This window comes from Benincasa hispida, chromosome 10 (assembly GCF_009727055.1).
Source record: "Benincasa hispida cultivar B227 chromosome 10, ASM972705v1, whole genome shotgun sequence".
In the NCBI taxonomy this organism is placed as follows: Eukaryota; Viridiplantae; Streptophyta; class Magnoliopsida; order Cucurbitales; family Cucurbitaceae; genus Benincasa; species Benincasa hispida.
Genome location: NC_052358.1, coordinates 57355501 through 57372081, shown reverse-complemented (window position 1 = coordinate 57372081; position 16581 = coordinate 57355501). Strand labels below are relative to the sequence as shown.

The 16581-nt window shown below is 32.2% G+C and overlaps 1 protein-coding gene across 1 annotated transcript; it reads left to right on the top strand.

Annotated features, from left to right (window-relative positions):
* The first annotated feature begins 556 nt into the window (after positions 1–556).
* Positions 557–1309, top strand: LOC120087843 (protein RALF-like 34). The gene has a single exon (XM_039044774.1). It carries the CDS (start codon positions 630–632, stop codon positions 1002–1004), a length of 375 nt encoding a protein of 124 aa, XP_038900702.1. The 5' UTR covers positions 557–629; the 3' UTR covers positions 1005–1309.
* The last annotated feature ends 15272 nt before the right edge of the window (positions 1310–16581 follow it).

Here is a 16581-nt window from a genome sequence, read left to right as displayed (position 1 = left end):
CCTTCACATGCTTCTTAGGAAAATTCTCAAAAGTCATCTAACAAAGAACTGCTCGAAGTAAGCATGCATTACTACGAAGTTCCTATGATTGATTTACTGAAAAGAAAGATACATCTATTGGTATAAGTAGTAACTTTTAATTCTTTTAAACATTTCTTAATTATACTTTCATATCCTCGAGATCTCTTCACGATTCATTTCCGTCTCCCTCTTAAATTTAGACATTGTAGATAGACATTGATAATTATCGAAAAGTCTTATCTATCTCTAACTGTGATATTTTATTATATTTGTAAATAAATTTATTCATTGTTCTTTATTTGAAAATAACCATTCAATTTTTTTTACTATATTTATAAATAAATTAGTCATTATTTTTATAATTTTTTATAAAAATTCACCAATAGTTGAATTGACATTGATATTTTAAACCTTGAAAGAGAAGAGAACGCGTAGGGAAGGAGTGAAGAGGTGGGCATTGATTAATAACAGCTGTACTCCAATCACACATTAACGACACTCTCTGCTCCATCTTCATGTGACTTAACTTCATCTCTCTCTCTCCCCCTTCTCTCTAAACCCCCCATCCCCTTCCTTCCTTCTCTCTCATTCTCAATTCCCAATTCCCAATGGCTTCCAAATTCCTCCTCCTCCTCTTCACTATCCTTCTCTTCATTTCTTCCTCTTCCGCCCATCTCTCCGTCGACACTTCCCTCAAGCTCATGGCCGACGCCCTCGAATGGCCCACCACCACTTCCCTCATCGAATCCGCCACCGCCACCGACATCGACGACGACGAACTCGACCTTGAACAAGACCCCCGCAGATCTCTCTTCTGGAGGCGAGTCCACTACTACATTTCTTACGGCGCCCTCGCCGCCAACCGGATCCCTTGCCCGCCCCGCTCCGGCCGCCCTTACTACACTCACAACTGCTACAAGGCTCGCGGCCCTGTCAATCCTTACTCCCGCGGCTGCTCCGCCATTACCCGTTGCCGCCGCTGATCTCTCTACACTTTAAACGCCGTCGTATTTCCACTTTCCCTAATTTGTTGATCTCATCTGTATTTTGTCGGTTTTTAGGGCTTGGAGTTGGAACAACAGAGACGACATGTAGTTTGGGGTTTTTTTTTTTTATTTAATTCTTATTTTTATAATACTTTTTTGATTGTTCCGCAATCTAGGGCTCGGAAAACGGCGTCGGTTTATTGGCTGAGGTATTATTATTTATTACTGCTATTTAATTATGATGATGATGTGTCCCTTGCTATCTGAACTGGATTATATAAATTCAATATTGTTGTTTATTAGTACTATTATTACGTAATTATATTTTAATCATATTTGATTATGGGTTGATGCTCGAATCACGCGGAAATGTCGGTGGACGGTGTTGTTTTTTTAATTCGTGGTAAATTATTTTTTTTACTGTGCGGCAGCAGTTAATTTCTCAGATTTTTTTTTTTTAAAAGGATAGACATTACTTCCACCCTAATTTTCTTCTTTTATTATCTATTTTTTTTACTAATAATTCTAAAAAATAAGCTAAATTTTAAAAACTAACAAAATGTTACTTTCAAAATTTTATTTTTGTTTTTAAAATTTAGCTAGAAATTTAATCATAATAAAGGTACAAATTATTGTAAAAAAATAGAAAATAGGTTTAATTTTCAAAAACAAAAAAATATAAAATAAAATGGTTATTAAAGAAGTCTCAATATATGTATATGGTGTTAGCAGAGCTGGAAATTAATAGATGGATGATGTGAACTCTGCTGTGGAATTTTGAGTGGGTTTACTTTGTTCATAACTTTTTTCTTAAAAGGGGCATATTCCTCTAACTTTTAACTTTTAAAGGTCTTCTTTAATTTAGTATACCAACATTCAAAATATGACTATTGGGTTAAAATTAACTCTAGAAGAAATACTACTACTTTATAATAATTTCTTCATTATATTATCGAATTTTAGATGTTTAGTTACTTCTTCTATATATTTGGATGTTCGAACTTTAATAGAACCATTATTTTAGCTTTTGGCATTATTATGTATGGCTTCCTAATGAACAAGTTAGATTTGATATTTATTGGATTCACATAAGTCAGTTAAAGGAAGTATTAGATGGGTAGAATAATATTCATGCCTAAGGCATTATTCGATCATTTTTTAATTTTTAATTTTGAAAATTAAAACATTAGCTCTGTTTATGGTTATTGTACTTTATTACCTACATTTTCAAAATTCAAGTTAAAATCTCAAAACAAAAAGGGTGGTTTTTTTAAAACTGGATCTTTTTTCTTAAAAAAAAAAACGTTCTTTTTGAAGATTTTAAACAGGCTTATCAAAAAAGGGTAAGAAAACAATTGTATTTTAAGGGGGAAAAAATATATAGATGTATGTGTATATATAGAGAGATGTATGTATGTATGTATACATTCAAAATTCAGAAACTAAATATCATAAAAAGTGTTGTGACTAAATTATAGAAAATACTTTTGAACTTAATATTTTTGAACTTTCAAAAGTTTCAATAATATTCTTATACTTTAAAAAAAGTTTTAAAACATACCCTTATTGCTGGTTTTAAATAGAAATTGTTAGTATTTTATTTAAAAAAACATTCTTGAACTTTTGAAAGTTTCAATAATACTCCCTAAACATTAGAAAAATCCAATAATACCTTAAGCTTTCATTGATACTCTTAACCTTTCAAAATAAACATTTGAAAATGCTCTTACCGTTAATATAGTCAATTTCTTTGTAGTAGTTTTGAGTTGGAAAAGAACTTATATAAATATCTCAATTTTTTCATATAGACACTCTTATATTCACCTATTTGTCTAATTATTGCACCAATTTACACAACCAAACAAAAACAAACACTTATAGCTAAATCATAAAATTTCACAAAATCACGAAATCAAAATTTTTTCTTAAAACTTAGCGGAATGATGAATGACTAATGACAAAAAGGGTCGACAAAGGAATATTATCTTCAATGATGATGAATCTTCTTAACCAACCACAATAATAGAATAATAGAGTAACTTGAATCATGAAAATGATCAATGAAAGTCTTTATCACTACAAACTTGGTCCCAAATACTAGTTGTCCTTAAAATTATGATCCAAATTTTACCTGTTTCTCTTTTTGTATATTAAATTCAAATACACATTAATACACACTCAAGTACTAACGTACAACCTCGTTAAAATATTGAAGTTCTAACGTCCCATAGTGGTTCTATTATTCTCTATAATCTACATACCTTTTTAATTGAAGGGGTAATTCTTTTTATATATAAACAAACGCAAAAAATTTAACTTGATGCAACATAACCTGTAATAAGAGAATCAATGGATGGGAGAAATAATAATAATAATAATAATAATAAAAAAAAGAGAGTAAGAAAAAAAGAAAATAGAGAAGTGTTAAGTCATAGATTGATGAGGAGAGATAAAAGAAAATGGAGGAAAGAGATAGGGTATAGATAAATGGTAACGACAATTTTTAACTTTGTTTAGAAAGACTAAAGGTACTAATGCAACTTTTGAAAATTCAAAAGTATCTTTGCAATGTGGTACTAACAATTTTCGTTCATACACTAATAATAATGACATTTCTTATTTATGTTTTTAAAGTTTAAGGGTATATTTTTAATTTTTTAAAGTCTTGAGGCATTTTTTAAATAAAGTACCAACATTTATATCCAAAACTAATCATGAAAGTATTTTCAAACTTTCTTTAAAAGTTTGGGGGTATTTTTAAAACTTTCGAAGATTCAAGGATATTTTTTACACAAAGTATAAAATTCAATGACATTTTTTATAATTTACCAAAGGTTTTTTTTAGTTAAATTTACCAGTTTAGTTTTTTAATTTTGAGATTTGTGTCATTAAGATTCTAAAATTTCAAAAGTATTTAATATGTGTTTGAACTTTTAGTTTTGTGCCTTATACATTTCATTACACATAAATTTCATATTTAATAGATAGATTAATTTTTAGAAATCTGGAATATAATAGCAACCTAATAGACCAAAAATGGAAAGTTATGACCCATTAAATGTTTTTAAAGTACATAAACTCTTTAGATGTGAAGTTGAGAGTTTAAAGTTTAGATCAAGTATATACAAAACTTCAAAATTTAAACATCTTTCTTGGATATTCAATGCAGTGGGAATTGAAAGGAATTCTTTTGTGTTAAAATCTATGAAACACAGGTACTTCATATGAGGTAAAGAATTCGTATCAGATATGTATTGGATACCGATACTTTTAGATACTTTTTAGATGCACATCTGACACGCGATTTGACGTATCTATTTCTACGCATATTTTTTTTTTTAAAGAAAAAAGACAAACAACTTATCTAATCTTTCTCAATCTAAAACTAGAAAACCTATTTAAAAAGCTTACTACTCGAGTCCAAAACTAAAAGGAAAAAGTAAATAACGGATCAAATCCTAGACTAGAATCATCTAATCTCCATCTTCACATTTGAATCCCCACAAAGTTCACCAAAATATAAACCATTTGAATATCTTCAACAATTTAATGAAAAGTTCTTCGTTTATCTTCATACTTCTCCCTTTAATCTTCTTCTTCTTTGCAATATGAGCCACCTTTCAATTGCATTTTATTAACTATTATACTTCAACATCTTAGATGTTGCTTTTTTTTTTTTTTATTTATTTTGTGTTATTGTTATTAACTTGTATGCTAAATTTATCTATATCTTATTTTTTTTTCAGAAAAAGAAAATTTATGTTCAATGTATCAGTATCTTCGTTTTTTAGAAGTATTATATATATATATATATATATGGACGCATCCTTAGACGTATCCGTATCTTAGTTTTTTAGAAATTAACGAATCGTTGTATCCGTATCATGTAGTCGTATCTGTATCTGTATTTGATAGATTCAAATAATAGCTTCGATAATTGTAATACAGAAAAATAATTTTAAAAATAATTCTTCCGGAGGTACATGCATATTTATTATAGATACCTGCATATTTATTATAAGACATCACTTATGACAAACGGTTTACTATAATATGCATTATTTATTAATTCGAAAAAGAAAGGAAGGAAAATCGAAGCAGATGGCAAGAAATACTGGATAGTTTTGGTCAAACGGAAATTTCACTAAATATCTCTCAAAAAATAACTAAACATGGTGAACATGTTTTTTTAGCTACATTATAGAAAATATCCTAAACTTTTATCCCTTGTTTCTTGATACTCTTATACTTTAATAGTTACAATATTACCTTTAAACTTTGAGGAGTTATAAAGTTTATGATGTTGTAAATTCTTTACCTGAATAAAGAGTTGATAAGCTATAAAGTTAATGTTGTTTTAGTAGTGGGACCCACAATCTTCTTGGGCTAAACAAGGAGTGGAGTTCACAACTCCACTTTCCAACTCCTACTACGTCCCAACTCCTACTTCTCAATTCTATGGACCAAACACACCTTATATGTTTCAAAACTACCATTGGAGTAGAAAATCTTTTAGAATTTTAGTCATAAATGGGAACTTCGATGGAGTGATGAGTACATAAAATAGTGTGATGATCTAATTGAAGGGATTGAATCCGACAACAGAAGTGTATGAACACTTTTATTTTTTATTTGGATGATAAAAACTCACAGAATTAAAAATATAAACATACAAAACAAATACATCATACTGTGTAATCAAGGTTAAGCATAAAATTAGATAGAGACGACTTACCTTCAAAGTTGATCTTCAATTCAGCTCTAAGTTTCTTCTCAGTATATTGAAATTTACTTCTCTATAAATTGGACATCCCAATTGATCTTCCCTACTATCTCTAGTAAGGAACCTCACTTATGGGAGTGCTTTTGAGAGGAGGAAAAAATATTTTTTTTTGTAGAGAACTTTCTTCTCTTTGTAAACTGAGAGAGGTAGAGTTGTTGTTCATGTAAAAATTGTATCTCCTAGCCAATGTAGGCTCTCTGCATTTTTAAGGAGAGGAGAACTCTCTATAAACTGCGGACTCCCTTGCAGAGGAGTTTAGATTAAATTAAATTAACTTAAATTCATTAATTAAACATATAAATCATATTAAAATGATTTCCCTCTAACTTATAGTTTTAATATGGTTCTTATTCAATTAACTTTTAATCTATAATCTTGATATGAATCTAATTCATATTAATTTGATATTTGAATCATATTCAGCTTAAATCTCCCGTATCATATAGTTTAATTCAAAATTAACTATATATATATATTAGTTTATCTATATACATTACATTAATTTTTATCATATACATTTAGCATATATTACCTTAATTAATTTAAACATTTCAAATTTCTTTCAAAACAATGGTCCTTGTTAATCTGTAGTGAGCTAGCAGGGAGACCTAATGGATCTATAGATTATAAACTCCAATTATCCGAGATTAATTAATTAAACTCTTTAATTAATTTAATTAACATTCATTAACTATGGGTACCACTATAGACCTATAATTGCGCTCTTATGCACTATAGAATGTGTTGCATCCGAGGATATAACCATTACACATGAGTCGATCTTTTATGAGTTGTTCATATTATAGTTGGGTCAAATATTCGTTTTACTCTTACAATTACCTCTTTATCCTTAAGTACCATTAATCCTCTAATGAATAATTTGTTTATGGTACAACCATAAACTAAATTCCTCTCGGGGCAGTGAAAGAACGAGGCCCCATTGTTCAAGTCTCGAAGTCAATACTTAAGAGAACTACTCATCTACTTACCCTAACTGTGAATGAGTAAATTCCATCTTGTGAATTTATGTTCCTAGCTCCCTACTAGGTTAAGTCCCTAAGATGATAGGTTTATTGAGTCGGTAAATCGGGCCATACTCACCCATGCAAATCATAGGACTAACCCTCAAAGGTAGAAGTTCATAACTCACTCAAGATTGAGCTCGAGTTACGTATGATCCATCTTGTGAAATATTAATTTCTTCAGTCAACACTATTACAAAAAGAGATTAATTATTTCACGATTCGGTCTTAAACAAACTCATTGTTTAGACCACCAGCGTCAGAGCACTGTCACACTTTCTATCTTGTGAAGTTATGTTCCCAACTCTCCATTCGGTTAAGTCCCCAAGATGATAGACTTATTGATTCGGTAGCTCAGTATTAGGGATTGTGCCTTAAACCTCGTAGTTTGTAATGTATAAATGACAATAATAATTTATTTAATAAAATAAGGAGTTATATTATTTGATATTTAGGATTGTGTAACTCAATTTAATAAACAAGATCTGAGGTTATTTAATGTAACTTAAACATATATGTAGTTGTCATACAAGTGGATCATGTTTAAGTAATGACCTAAATGGTATATACTATATGGATAAGGTTGGATATCTTATCCTTGTGACAATACAAACTTTGTAATTGTTAGTTGTAAAATATTACAAACGATTTGTTCCTAATAGTTCTTGTAGAGACATGTGAGTGGGAGTATCCTATACAGAGAGCTTTTATAAGATCGGACCGCGAAACGATTAATCTTTTTTTTATAACACCGTTACTTGAAAATACTTATATTTCACTAGGATTGTTATGAAATCGACAATTAAAGAACACAAAAAGGAACGTAGAGATAAAGAAGATCGACACATAGATATATGTGGTTCACTAACAGTGTGTTAGCTACGTCCACAGGTAGAGGGAGAACAATATTATTAGAGAGAATGTTTTCAGAAATTATATCAAAACGGCACTTCTAGGGTTAGAAAGGTTATATAGCGCACTACTCTAAACCCTAGGGTCATAATCATAAATAACTAAAAATAAATAAATATGCTAAATACGAAATCTGAATAGGTTTTGGGGGCGCCAACAAACAGATTCAAGGCATTTCAACAAGGATGATTATAGGTAACTTGACCTACCTTAATCCTGAGTGAGTTGTGAACTCCTGCCTATGAGAGCAATCATTTGATCTGTATGGGTGAGAGTGGCCTGATTCGCCGGCTCAATATGTATACTATTTTAGACATTTGTCTGAATGGGGAGCTCAGAACACAACTACACGAGATGAAATTCGCTCCTTCTCGGTCATAGGGTAAGTAGATGAACTGCTCCCTTGAGGGTTGATTCAAGGTCTTGAATGATGAGGCACCTCACCTTTGCACTGGCCAGAGAGGGGTCTAGTTTATAGTTGGACTATAACTAATTGTTCATCAGAGGAATCAGTGGTACTTAAGGAGTTAGAAGTAACTATAGGGGTAAAAGAATAATTTTGACCCACATGTAGTTACGAGCAATTCATGAAGGGTCAATTCATTTTTGATTGGTTATATCCATGGACACAGAAATATATCTACAGTGCGAAGAGTGAAGTTGTCGATCTTTAGTGGAGTGACGACAATTAATGAATGTTGATTGATCTGATTAAAGAGTTGAATTAATTAATCTCGTATCATTAGAGTTTCTAATCTGTAGGTTAATTAGACCCTTTTGTTATCTCACTAAGGATAGAACAAGGAATAAATAATTTTGGAATAACTTGAATTGTTCAAATTATTTTTTAGAAAAATTTTATATTAATGTGATTAATATAAAGTATAATGTATATTGGTACATTATAATACATAGTTAATTATGAATATGATTTGTAATTAATACTATGTATAAAGGAATTAATATAATGTATATTGATACATTATAGTTCATTATGAATATGATTTATAATCAATAAGAGAGATAAATATTTTAATGAGATTCAAATTGATATAACGTATATTGATACATTCTAATATATAGTTAATTATAAATCAATATAGTATTACATTTGAATAAAATTTAGATGTTAATTATATGAATGTGATTCTTATAAATACTAGAAGTTGAAATTAATATGAATAAATTCGTATTAAAACTATAGGTTATGTGAGATAATACCATTTGAATATGATTCAAATAAAATTAAATATATGATATTTAATCACAAATTAATTAATTGTTAAATAATATTATTATATATATGTTAAATAAGATTTAATATATATGTTACGTTAATTTAAAATAAATCCCATTGAGAGTTATTAGACGTTAAAAATGTGGGAGTTGTATAATTTTTCTCCCTCATTCATCATCTTACGCAGAACACTTAATGTGTGGGGTTGAGAATTTGTCGTATCTTCTATAAAAAAAAGTTACAGAGAAGAAAACACAAGGTACTCTTAAGGTCCCTCTAAAAAAATTCCTTTCTAAATTCTTTCTAAATTCTTTTCCCTCTCCTAGAAGTAAAGGATCTCGTAATCCATTGTTCCTGTCGAAGAATAACAAGAAAGTCTTCTTGGTGGTGTCCATTTTTCATGGTCAGTACTGTTCGTGGAAGTTTTATTTGAGGGTGATCGAGTTTGAAGTTGTTCCGGACTTGGAGAGGAAACACCATAAGTGAAGTCTTCAAGGATAAGTTCCTCATAATTTGTTCTCAAATCTCAGCAACATGCTTATTAAGTTGTTTTGCTATATTTATTCTTCTCGGTATTTTACAAATTTCAAATTGATTATCATGTGCACGACGTTCACACACTTTTGTGAGGAATTCTATTCCTTCAATTGGTATCAGAGCTAAATCGTGTAATTGATTTTTCAATTTTAAATGAAAATTAGGGAAAATGTAGGTGTTTACTGCATTTTGAATGTTAGTTTGCAAAATTGGATGTTTTTAAGTCTTGGCATTAGGTTTACTACTTTAATCTGATTAAAGTTATAAGGACCCGTTGTTTTTGGGCTTTTAATTTTTACTATCAAGTCTATAAGTAAGTTTCGAATGTGATGAAAGAATTGTTGAGAAAATAGGTGGAGAACGGAGCAAAAAAAATTTAGAATGAAGTAAAAAATGCATTTTGTGTTAGAGTGTAAAGGGAGAGCATTGCAACGCTACCCTTTACACTATAGCACAAAAGGCAAGCGTTGCAACGCTCCAGCCAAGTGTTGCAACACTAGGGCATTTTTTTAAACTAGCATTGCAACGATGCTCCAAGGCCTGCTCATGCGTGTTTAGACGGTTGAAGGTCGTGGGTTCAAGGCTTCAAGATGGTTTTTTGCTGCAATGTATTGTTTTTTTGTTTTTTATATAATATTTGTTATTTCAATTCGATCCAATTTTTTTGTTTATTTATACATTTGATGTATGATTAAATTTTAATATCTTACATATTATGTGCCATATAGTTTTAAAGTCTCACCTTAGGATAAACATATTTCATGCACCATATAATGTTATATTATATAGTTGCATGAAATTATAACCATGCACATGCATCTAGTTTAATATAAGTGTTATATTATATAGTTGCATGTTATAATTAAAGCATATCTATGCATCATTTTTTAATATAATTGTTATATTATGATGGATATGGGTGATTTTCATTAGTGAATAATATAAGTATTATATTATATGATGAAAATGGAATTGCATTGAACATGACATTGCTTAGTAAATATAAATGTTATATTTAACTTAATATCATTAGATGCATGATTATATGTTTTAATATTTCATGAATTTATAATTGTTATAAGTTTAGTGGATTAGATTAAAATCTATAATCAAAGTTGCATGGAAACATAGGTTTTAATTAATTTTAAATGATTTAGAATTAATTCACCTGCACCTATGTTAAAGTATTTCTAATATAATTAGAAATAGGTAATGTTTTATTTTTTTTTTCTAATAGGATTAAATTAGAAATAATAAAAGAGTAAATGTTCTATTTCACATTGGGGTATTTAAGCTGATAGAAATAGAATACCCCTACCTGGGAACTGACCTAAAAGGTGAATTAGACAAATATTTTATAAGCATGCAATACATGATTAGGTTTATTAAAGTGTTTAATAAACAAGAATCATATATCGTTAAACTATCTAATATAAGAGCTATATTAGTCAATTTAACAATGGATTTAGATGAATTGTTTAACCGGATTTACCTAAGTAATAAACCCTGGGTTTTAAAATACTCAGTGGTAGATGACGATATATATGATATGTCTAATTCTTTTACGTTCTCAGGTAATTCACGCCGTGAGATTCATGCTTGGCCTCGAGGGACCTTGATGCGCCCCCCGGATAGTGTTTCCATGGATCGATATCAAGGTGAATTAGAGAAAGTATTTATAGTAAATGGGAGAGATAAGTGTGTCAACACATCCTATGGTCTCCATCATTATTTACATCGTGAGATTCATGCTTGGCCTCGAGGCGCCTTGATGCATCCCCCTTTGGATGGTGTTTGTGTGGGTCTATATCAAGGTTAACTTTGGTTATGATTTTTATTACTCAATATTGTTCTTCCCTACGACAGACTTGTTGGAGCAAAGATTATAATTTCCAAAATGATGGGTTACACTTACAAGAATTCATTAAGGTGGTTAATGAAATTCTGACCAAAGAAATGGTAATTAAATATTATAGGAATAAGAGTTATTATGGTGTAATATTTGGTTGAAAATGTCTCGATTCAGTGAAGGAGTAACTAACTGCCCTACGGTGGCTTTTATTATAAATCATTGAAGTATCATTACAAAATAAATTATTAGGGTTCATTATAGTTTTGCTAAAACTTGATTGGATTTGTTTTAAGAGTTCTATAAGTTTTCTAATATAAATGAATTTGTTTGATTATGTCAAATTTAACAATTTACTTATCAGCTTCCAAATTAATAGCTATTAATCAATTTACAACTTTGAAAATTTTAATAAATACAAGAATTCATTAAGGTGGGTATTTCTATGATCCGAGTGAGAATAAAGTGTTTATTTCTACAAATGATATCTTCTTGGACGAAAAGCACATGTAGGATCATAAATCATGAAGTAAGCTTTTTTTGCGAGAGATTTCTAGTGAGACTGAGACTGCTGAGTGTTCAACAAGAGTTATTGAACAGGCCGACATATCAACAAGGGTTGTTGAGGTCGGTACTTCTAATCATCCAGCTCAAGAGTTAAGACTACCTCGACGTAGTGGGAGGGTTATGAACCCACCGGATCGCTACATAGGTTTGACTAAAGCTCAAAATGTCATTTCGAATGATGGGGTCGAGGATCCATTGTCTTTTAAGAAAGCAATGGAGGATGTTGACAAAGATGAATGGGTTAAAGCCATGAACTAAGAAATGAAGTCTATGTACTTCAATAACGTCTGGGAGCTTATTGATCCACCTGATAGGGTAAGACCTATTAGGTACAAGTGGATCTATAAGCGAAAGAGAGGTGTAGATGGAAATGTGCAAACCTTTAAGGCTTGACTCGTGGCAAAAGGTTATACCCAGGTTGAGGGAGTTGACTATGAGGAAACATTCTCATCTGTTGTCATGCTCAAGTTTATCAGGATTCTCCTGTCCATAGCTACATTTTATGACTATGAAATATGGCAAATGGACATCAAGACTATCTTTCTTAATGGTAATCTTGAGGAGACCATCTATATGACTCAACCAGAGGGCTTCACAGTTCCAGATCAAGAGTAAAGAGTTTGCAAGTTTAATAGGTCCACTTATGGGCTGAAACAAGCATCTAGATCATGGAACATCAGATTTGACACTCCAGTCAAGTCATTTGGCTTTGATCAAAATGTTAATGAATCTTATGTCTACAAGAAGATCATCAACAACTCAGTAGCTTTCCTGGTACTATATGTAGATGATATCCTACTCATTGGGAATGATGTAGGGTATCTAACTGACATTAAGAAATGGCTAGCTACCCACTTCTAAATGAAATATTTGGGAGAGGCTCAATATGTTCTAGGGATCTAAATCATTCGGGATCGTAAGAACAAATAATTAGCCCTGTCTCAGGCATCGTACATCGATCAAATGTTGATAAGGTATAGAATGCAGGATTCCAAGAGGGGTTTGTTACCCTTCAGTCATAGAATCGTTTTGTCTAAGGATCAATGTCCTAAGACACCTCAAGAGGTTGAGGAAATGAGATGGATTCCCTCATCTTCAGCTGTAGGAAGCTTAATGCATGCAATGTTGTGTACCAGACCCGACATATGCTATGCAGTAGGGATTATTAGTCAGTATCAGCCCAATCCAGGATTTGATCACTGGACGGTGGTCAAGACGATCCTCAATTATCTTTGGAGAATAAGGGACTACATGTTCGTGTATGGAGATAAGGATTTGATCCTTACAAGATAGACGGACTCTAAATTTCAGACCAATAAAGATTCTCGCAAATCGACATCGGGGTCAGTGTTCACTCTGAATGGAGGGGCTATAGTGTGGCGAAGTATCAAGCAAGAATGCATCGTGGACTCCACTATGGAAGTCGAATACGTAGCCGCTTATGAAGTAGCTAAGCATGCTGTTTAGTTGAGGAAATTCCTTTCAGATTTGGAAGTTGTTTCAAATATGGATTTTCCTATCACACTTTATTGTGATAACAGTAGGGCTGTGGCAAATTCAAAGGAGCCTCGGAGTCATTGTTGGGGTAAGCATATAGAGTGAAAATACCACTTGATCAAGGAGATTGTGCATCGCGGTGATGTGATAGTCACGAAGATCGCGTCGGAGCACAACGTTGTTGATCCCTTTACAAAGACTCTCACAGCTAAAGTGTTCGAGGGTCACTTGGAGAGTATGGGTCTGTGGGACATACGACATCTTGTCTAGGGCAAGTGGGAGATGATACTGGGGTATGCCTTAGTTTAATGTATATTGTATTTGTTTTATATTATATTGTACATTAGTCTCCCGATGCATTAGGAAAAGTGGGAGATTATTGGGATTGGTGTCCTAGTTCTCCCAGAGTCTCGTTGTTTGTAATTATACACACATTGTTTTATGAATAAAATAACTGTTATTTCATTTTGGCATTTACTCATATCTAATAAACAAAGCTCCATAGTTATCTTGTGTAAACTTAAGCATGTATATGTGATATATAAGTGGATCATGCCTTAAGTGATAACCTAAATAGATCTGCAGTATAAGAATTAAGGTAGGATACCTTATCCTAGTGACACTATGGATACGACCCACTTTGTAGAGGTTTGCAAGTGTTGTAAACTACTATAGATGGTAGATCCTGACCATTCATGTAGAGACATACGAGCGGGAGTGTCCTATATAAAGAGTTTGTATAAGACCGGACCACAAGATGACTAGACTCTGTATATAACGTCGTTGATACTAGAGACTTACATCTCACCTAAGCGACCATAGGTGACACGACCTCAATCCTTAGTGTTTTGAGTACTTTTGTCTTTGAGGGCGGTCCTTTGATTAGTATGGGTGAGAGTAGCCAGATTTCCAACTCAACATGCCTACCTTTTAAGGGACTTGTCTGATTTGGTAGCTGAGAACTCAATACATAAGATGGAATTCACTCATTCCTCGAAGCAGGGGTAAGTAGAGAGATTCCTCCCTTAAGGACTGATTCTGGGGCTTGATCATAGTGGCCACAGCTTCTCTTTGGAAAAGAGGACTCAATCATAGTAAAACTATGACTTATGTTCATTAGAGGGATCAGTGGTAATTAAGGAGTTAGATGTAACTACAGAGGAATAACGATTATTAGCCGAGCTGTACTTACGAACGATCTGTGAAGGGTTGTTGCAATGTTGATTGGTTAAGATGGACACATAATATATATGTGGTAAGGAGAGTTCAGCTGTCGATCTTTAGTGGAGTGCCTGGTAGTTAATGGATGGTGGATCTCGTGACTAAAGAGTTTAGTCAGTTACTCACGTACCGTTGGAGCTTCGAGCTACAGATCCATAAGGTCCCCTTGGTAGCTCAATGGATTCAAGTTGAGGATCAGTTCTTGGTGTTTATTTGAAATGTTCAAATTGACAAGAGGTAATTTGATTATATATGATATGATCGATATGGTGTATGGGATACATCAAGTGGGGGATTAATGTAAATGAGATTTACATTAAGTGCCATGGAAAAGAAAAAGAATTATGGTTTGTATGTTTCATGAGATGAAATATTAAAACTATAGGTTATAAATATAGTATGATAAGTTGGTTATCATTTATATTTATAATAATATTAAATATTGATAATTATCTCTTTTTCTCTAATAACCAATTGAGTGGGAGGTTATTGGTAGTTTCATGGTGACTGTGAGATAAAAGGAAAAATATTTTTTTTTAATTTTAGTAAAAGAAAAGAAAAGTTTTGCAAAATTGTGGTTTTGAGATTTCTAATCTCAGAAATAACTCACGGGAATTTGTCAAGTAAATGAGATTTACTAAGCGACAACTTGGATGAGCTAGATGATCATGGAGTGTTGGTAGGCGATAGACACTTTTACTAAGCGATGAGCTAAACAATTGCATAGCTTTTGCTAGACGATCGCTTAGTTTTTCCTAAACGATTGGGCATTGACCTATACGTTAGGTTCTTCCATCTCCCACTTGTTCAATTGTTTACACGATTATGTTCCCTCCTATTTTCTACCTCAAACCAAGTCCACACAGAGCCTATCCTCTACATTATCACACCGAGAATACCAAAGTAGCCTTCTTGGTGGTGTCTTACTCAACTCGACACTTCGAGGTTCTTTGGAGGTCATTCGTGTTGTTCGGGGTGTTCGTGACCTTGGCGATCGCTTAGTTTGAGTGCGCAGTGTTCGTGCAGTGTAGCGGTCATGTTGGACGAGCGTTTGTATGTAGCTGTGTTTCTGTGATCAAGCATTCGTGATCAAGGAGCTTTGTGATGTGTCAACTAAAGTGTTTTGCTCTTGTCCTTGATCTGTTATATATCATGCTGTAATTTCTGTACTTAATGCATAACCATATGTTTTCATTTTTTATTGTAATTGTAAAGTTCATATACGATTGTAATTTGGAATGATCTTTCCGTTGCTCATGGAAATCCTCCTGTCTGATTTCCTTCACGTAAGGCTTATGAAAAGTGGATAAAGGCAATCATCAAACCCTAATCCACATTTTGGCAAGTATACCAGATAACTTGGCTAAGATGCTTGAGTCTATGTAGATTGCTTATGAGATGATGGAGTCTTTGCATGAGGTGCTCAATCTCCTTTACAATGCAAGATTGGAAGAGGGAACATCTTTTCGGCAACATGTTTTCGATATGATGGTCCATGTTAATTTTATTGAAATGAATGAAATTGTCACAAAAAAGTCATTGAGTGTATGGATAAGTCCAATATAGGTAAATCTGATTTGCTTGTTTTGGATACATACTTAGTGGAGAATGATGGTTCTGTCGAACTACTTGATTCAGGTGCCACTAATCATGTTTGTTCTTCATTTTAGGAATCTGATTCTTGGAAACAGTTAGAGGCTAGATAAATGACAATGAAAGTAGGGATTGGGAGGTTGTCTCAGATATTGTTGTAGGAAATGTGAAGTTATTTTTTAGCTAGAACTGCTATTTGTTATTGGATAACATCTATTTGGTTACTAAGATTAAGAGGAATCTTATTTCAGTGTCTTGCCTGGTTGAATATTCTTTCAATTTATCATTTATTGGTAATAAAGCATTTATTTCATGAAATGGATTTGAGATATGTTCAATTAGTTTAGAAAGCAACT

Bases quoted from the DNA above. Each gene is read 5' to 3' on its own strand.
- LOC120087843 (XM_039044774.1), top strand. From the start codon at position 630: ATGGCTTCCAAATTCCTCCTCCTCCTCTTCACTATCCTTCTCTTCATT.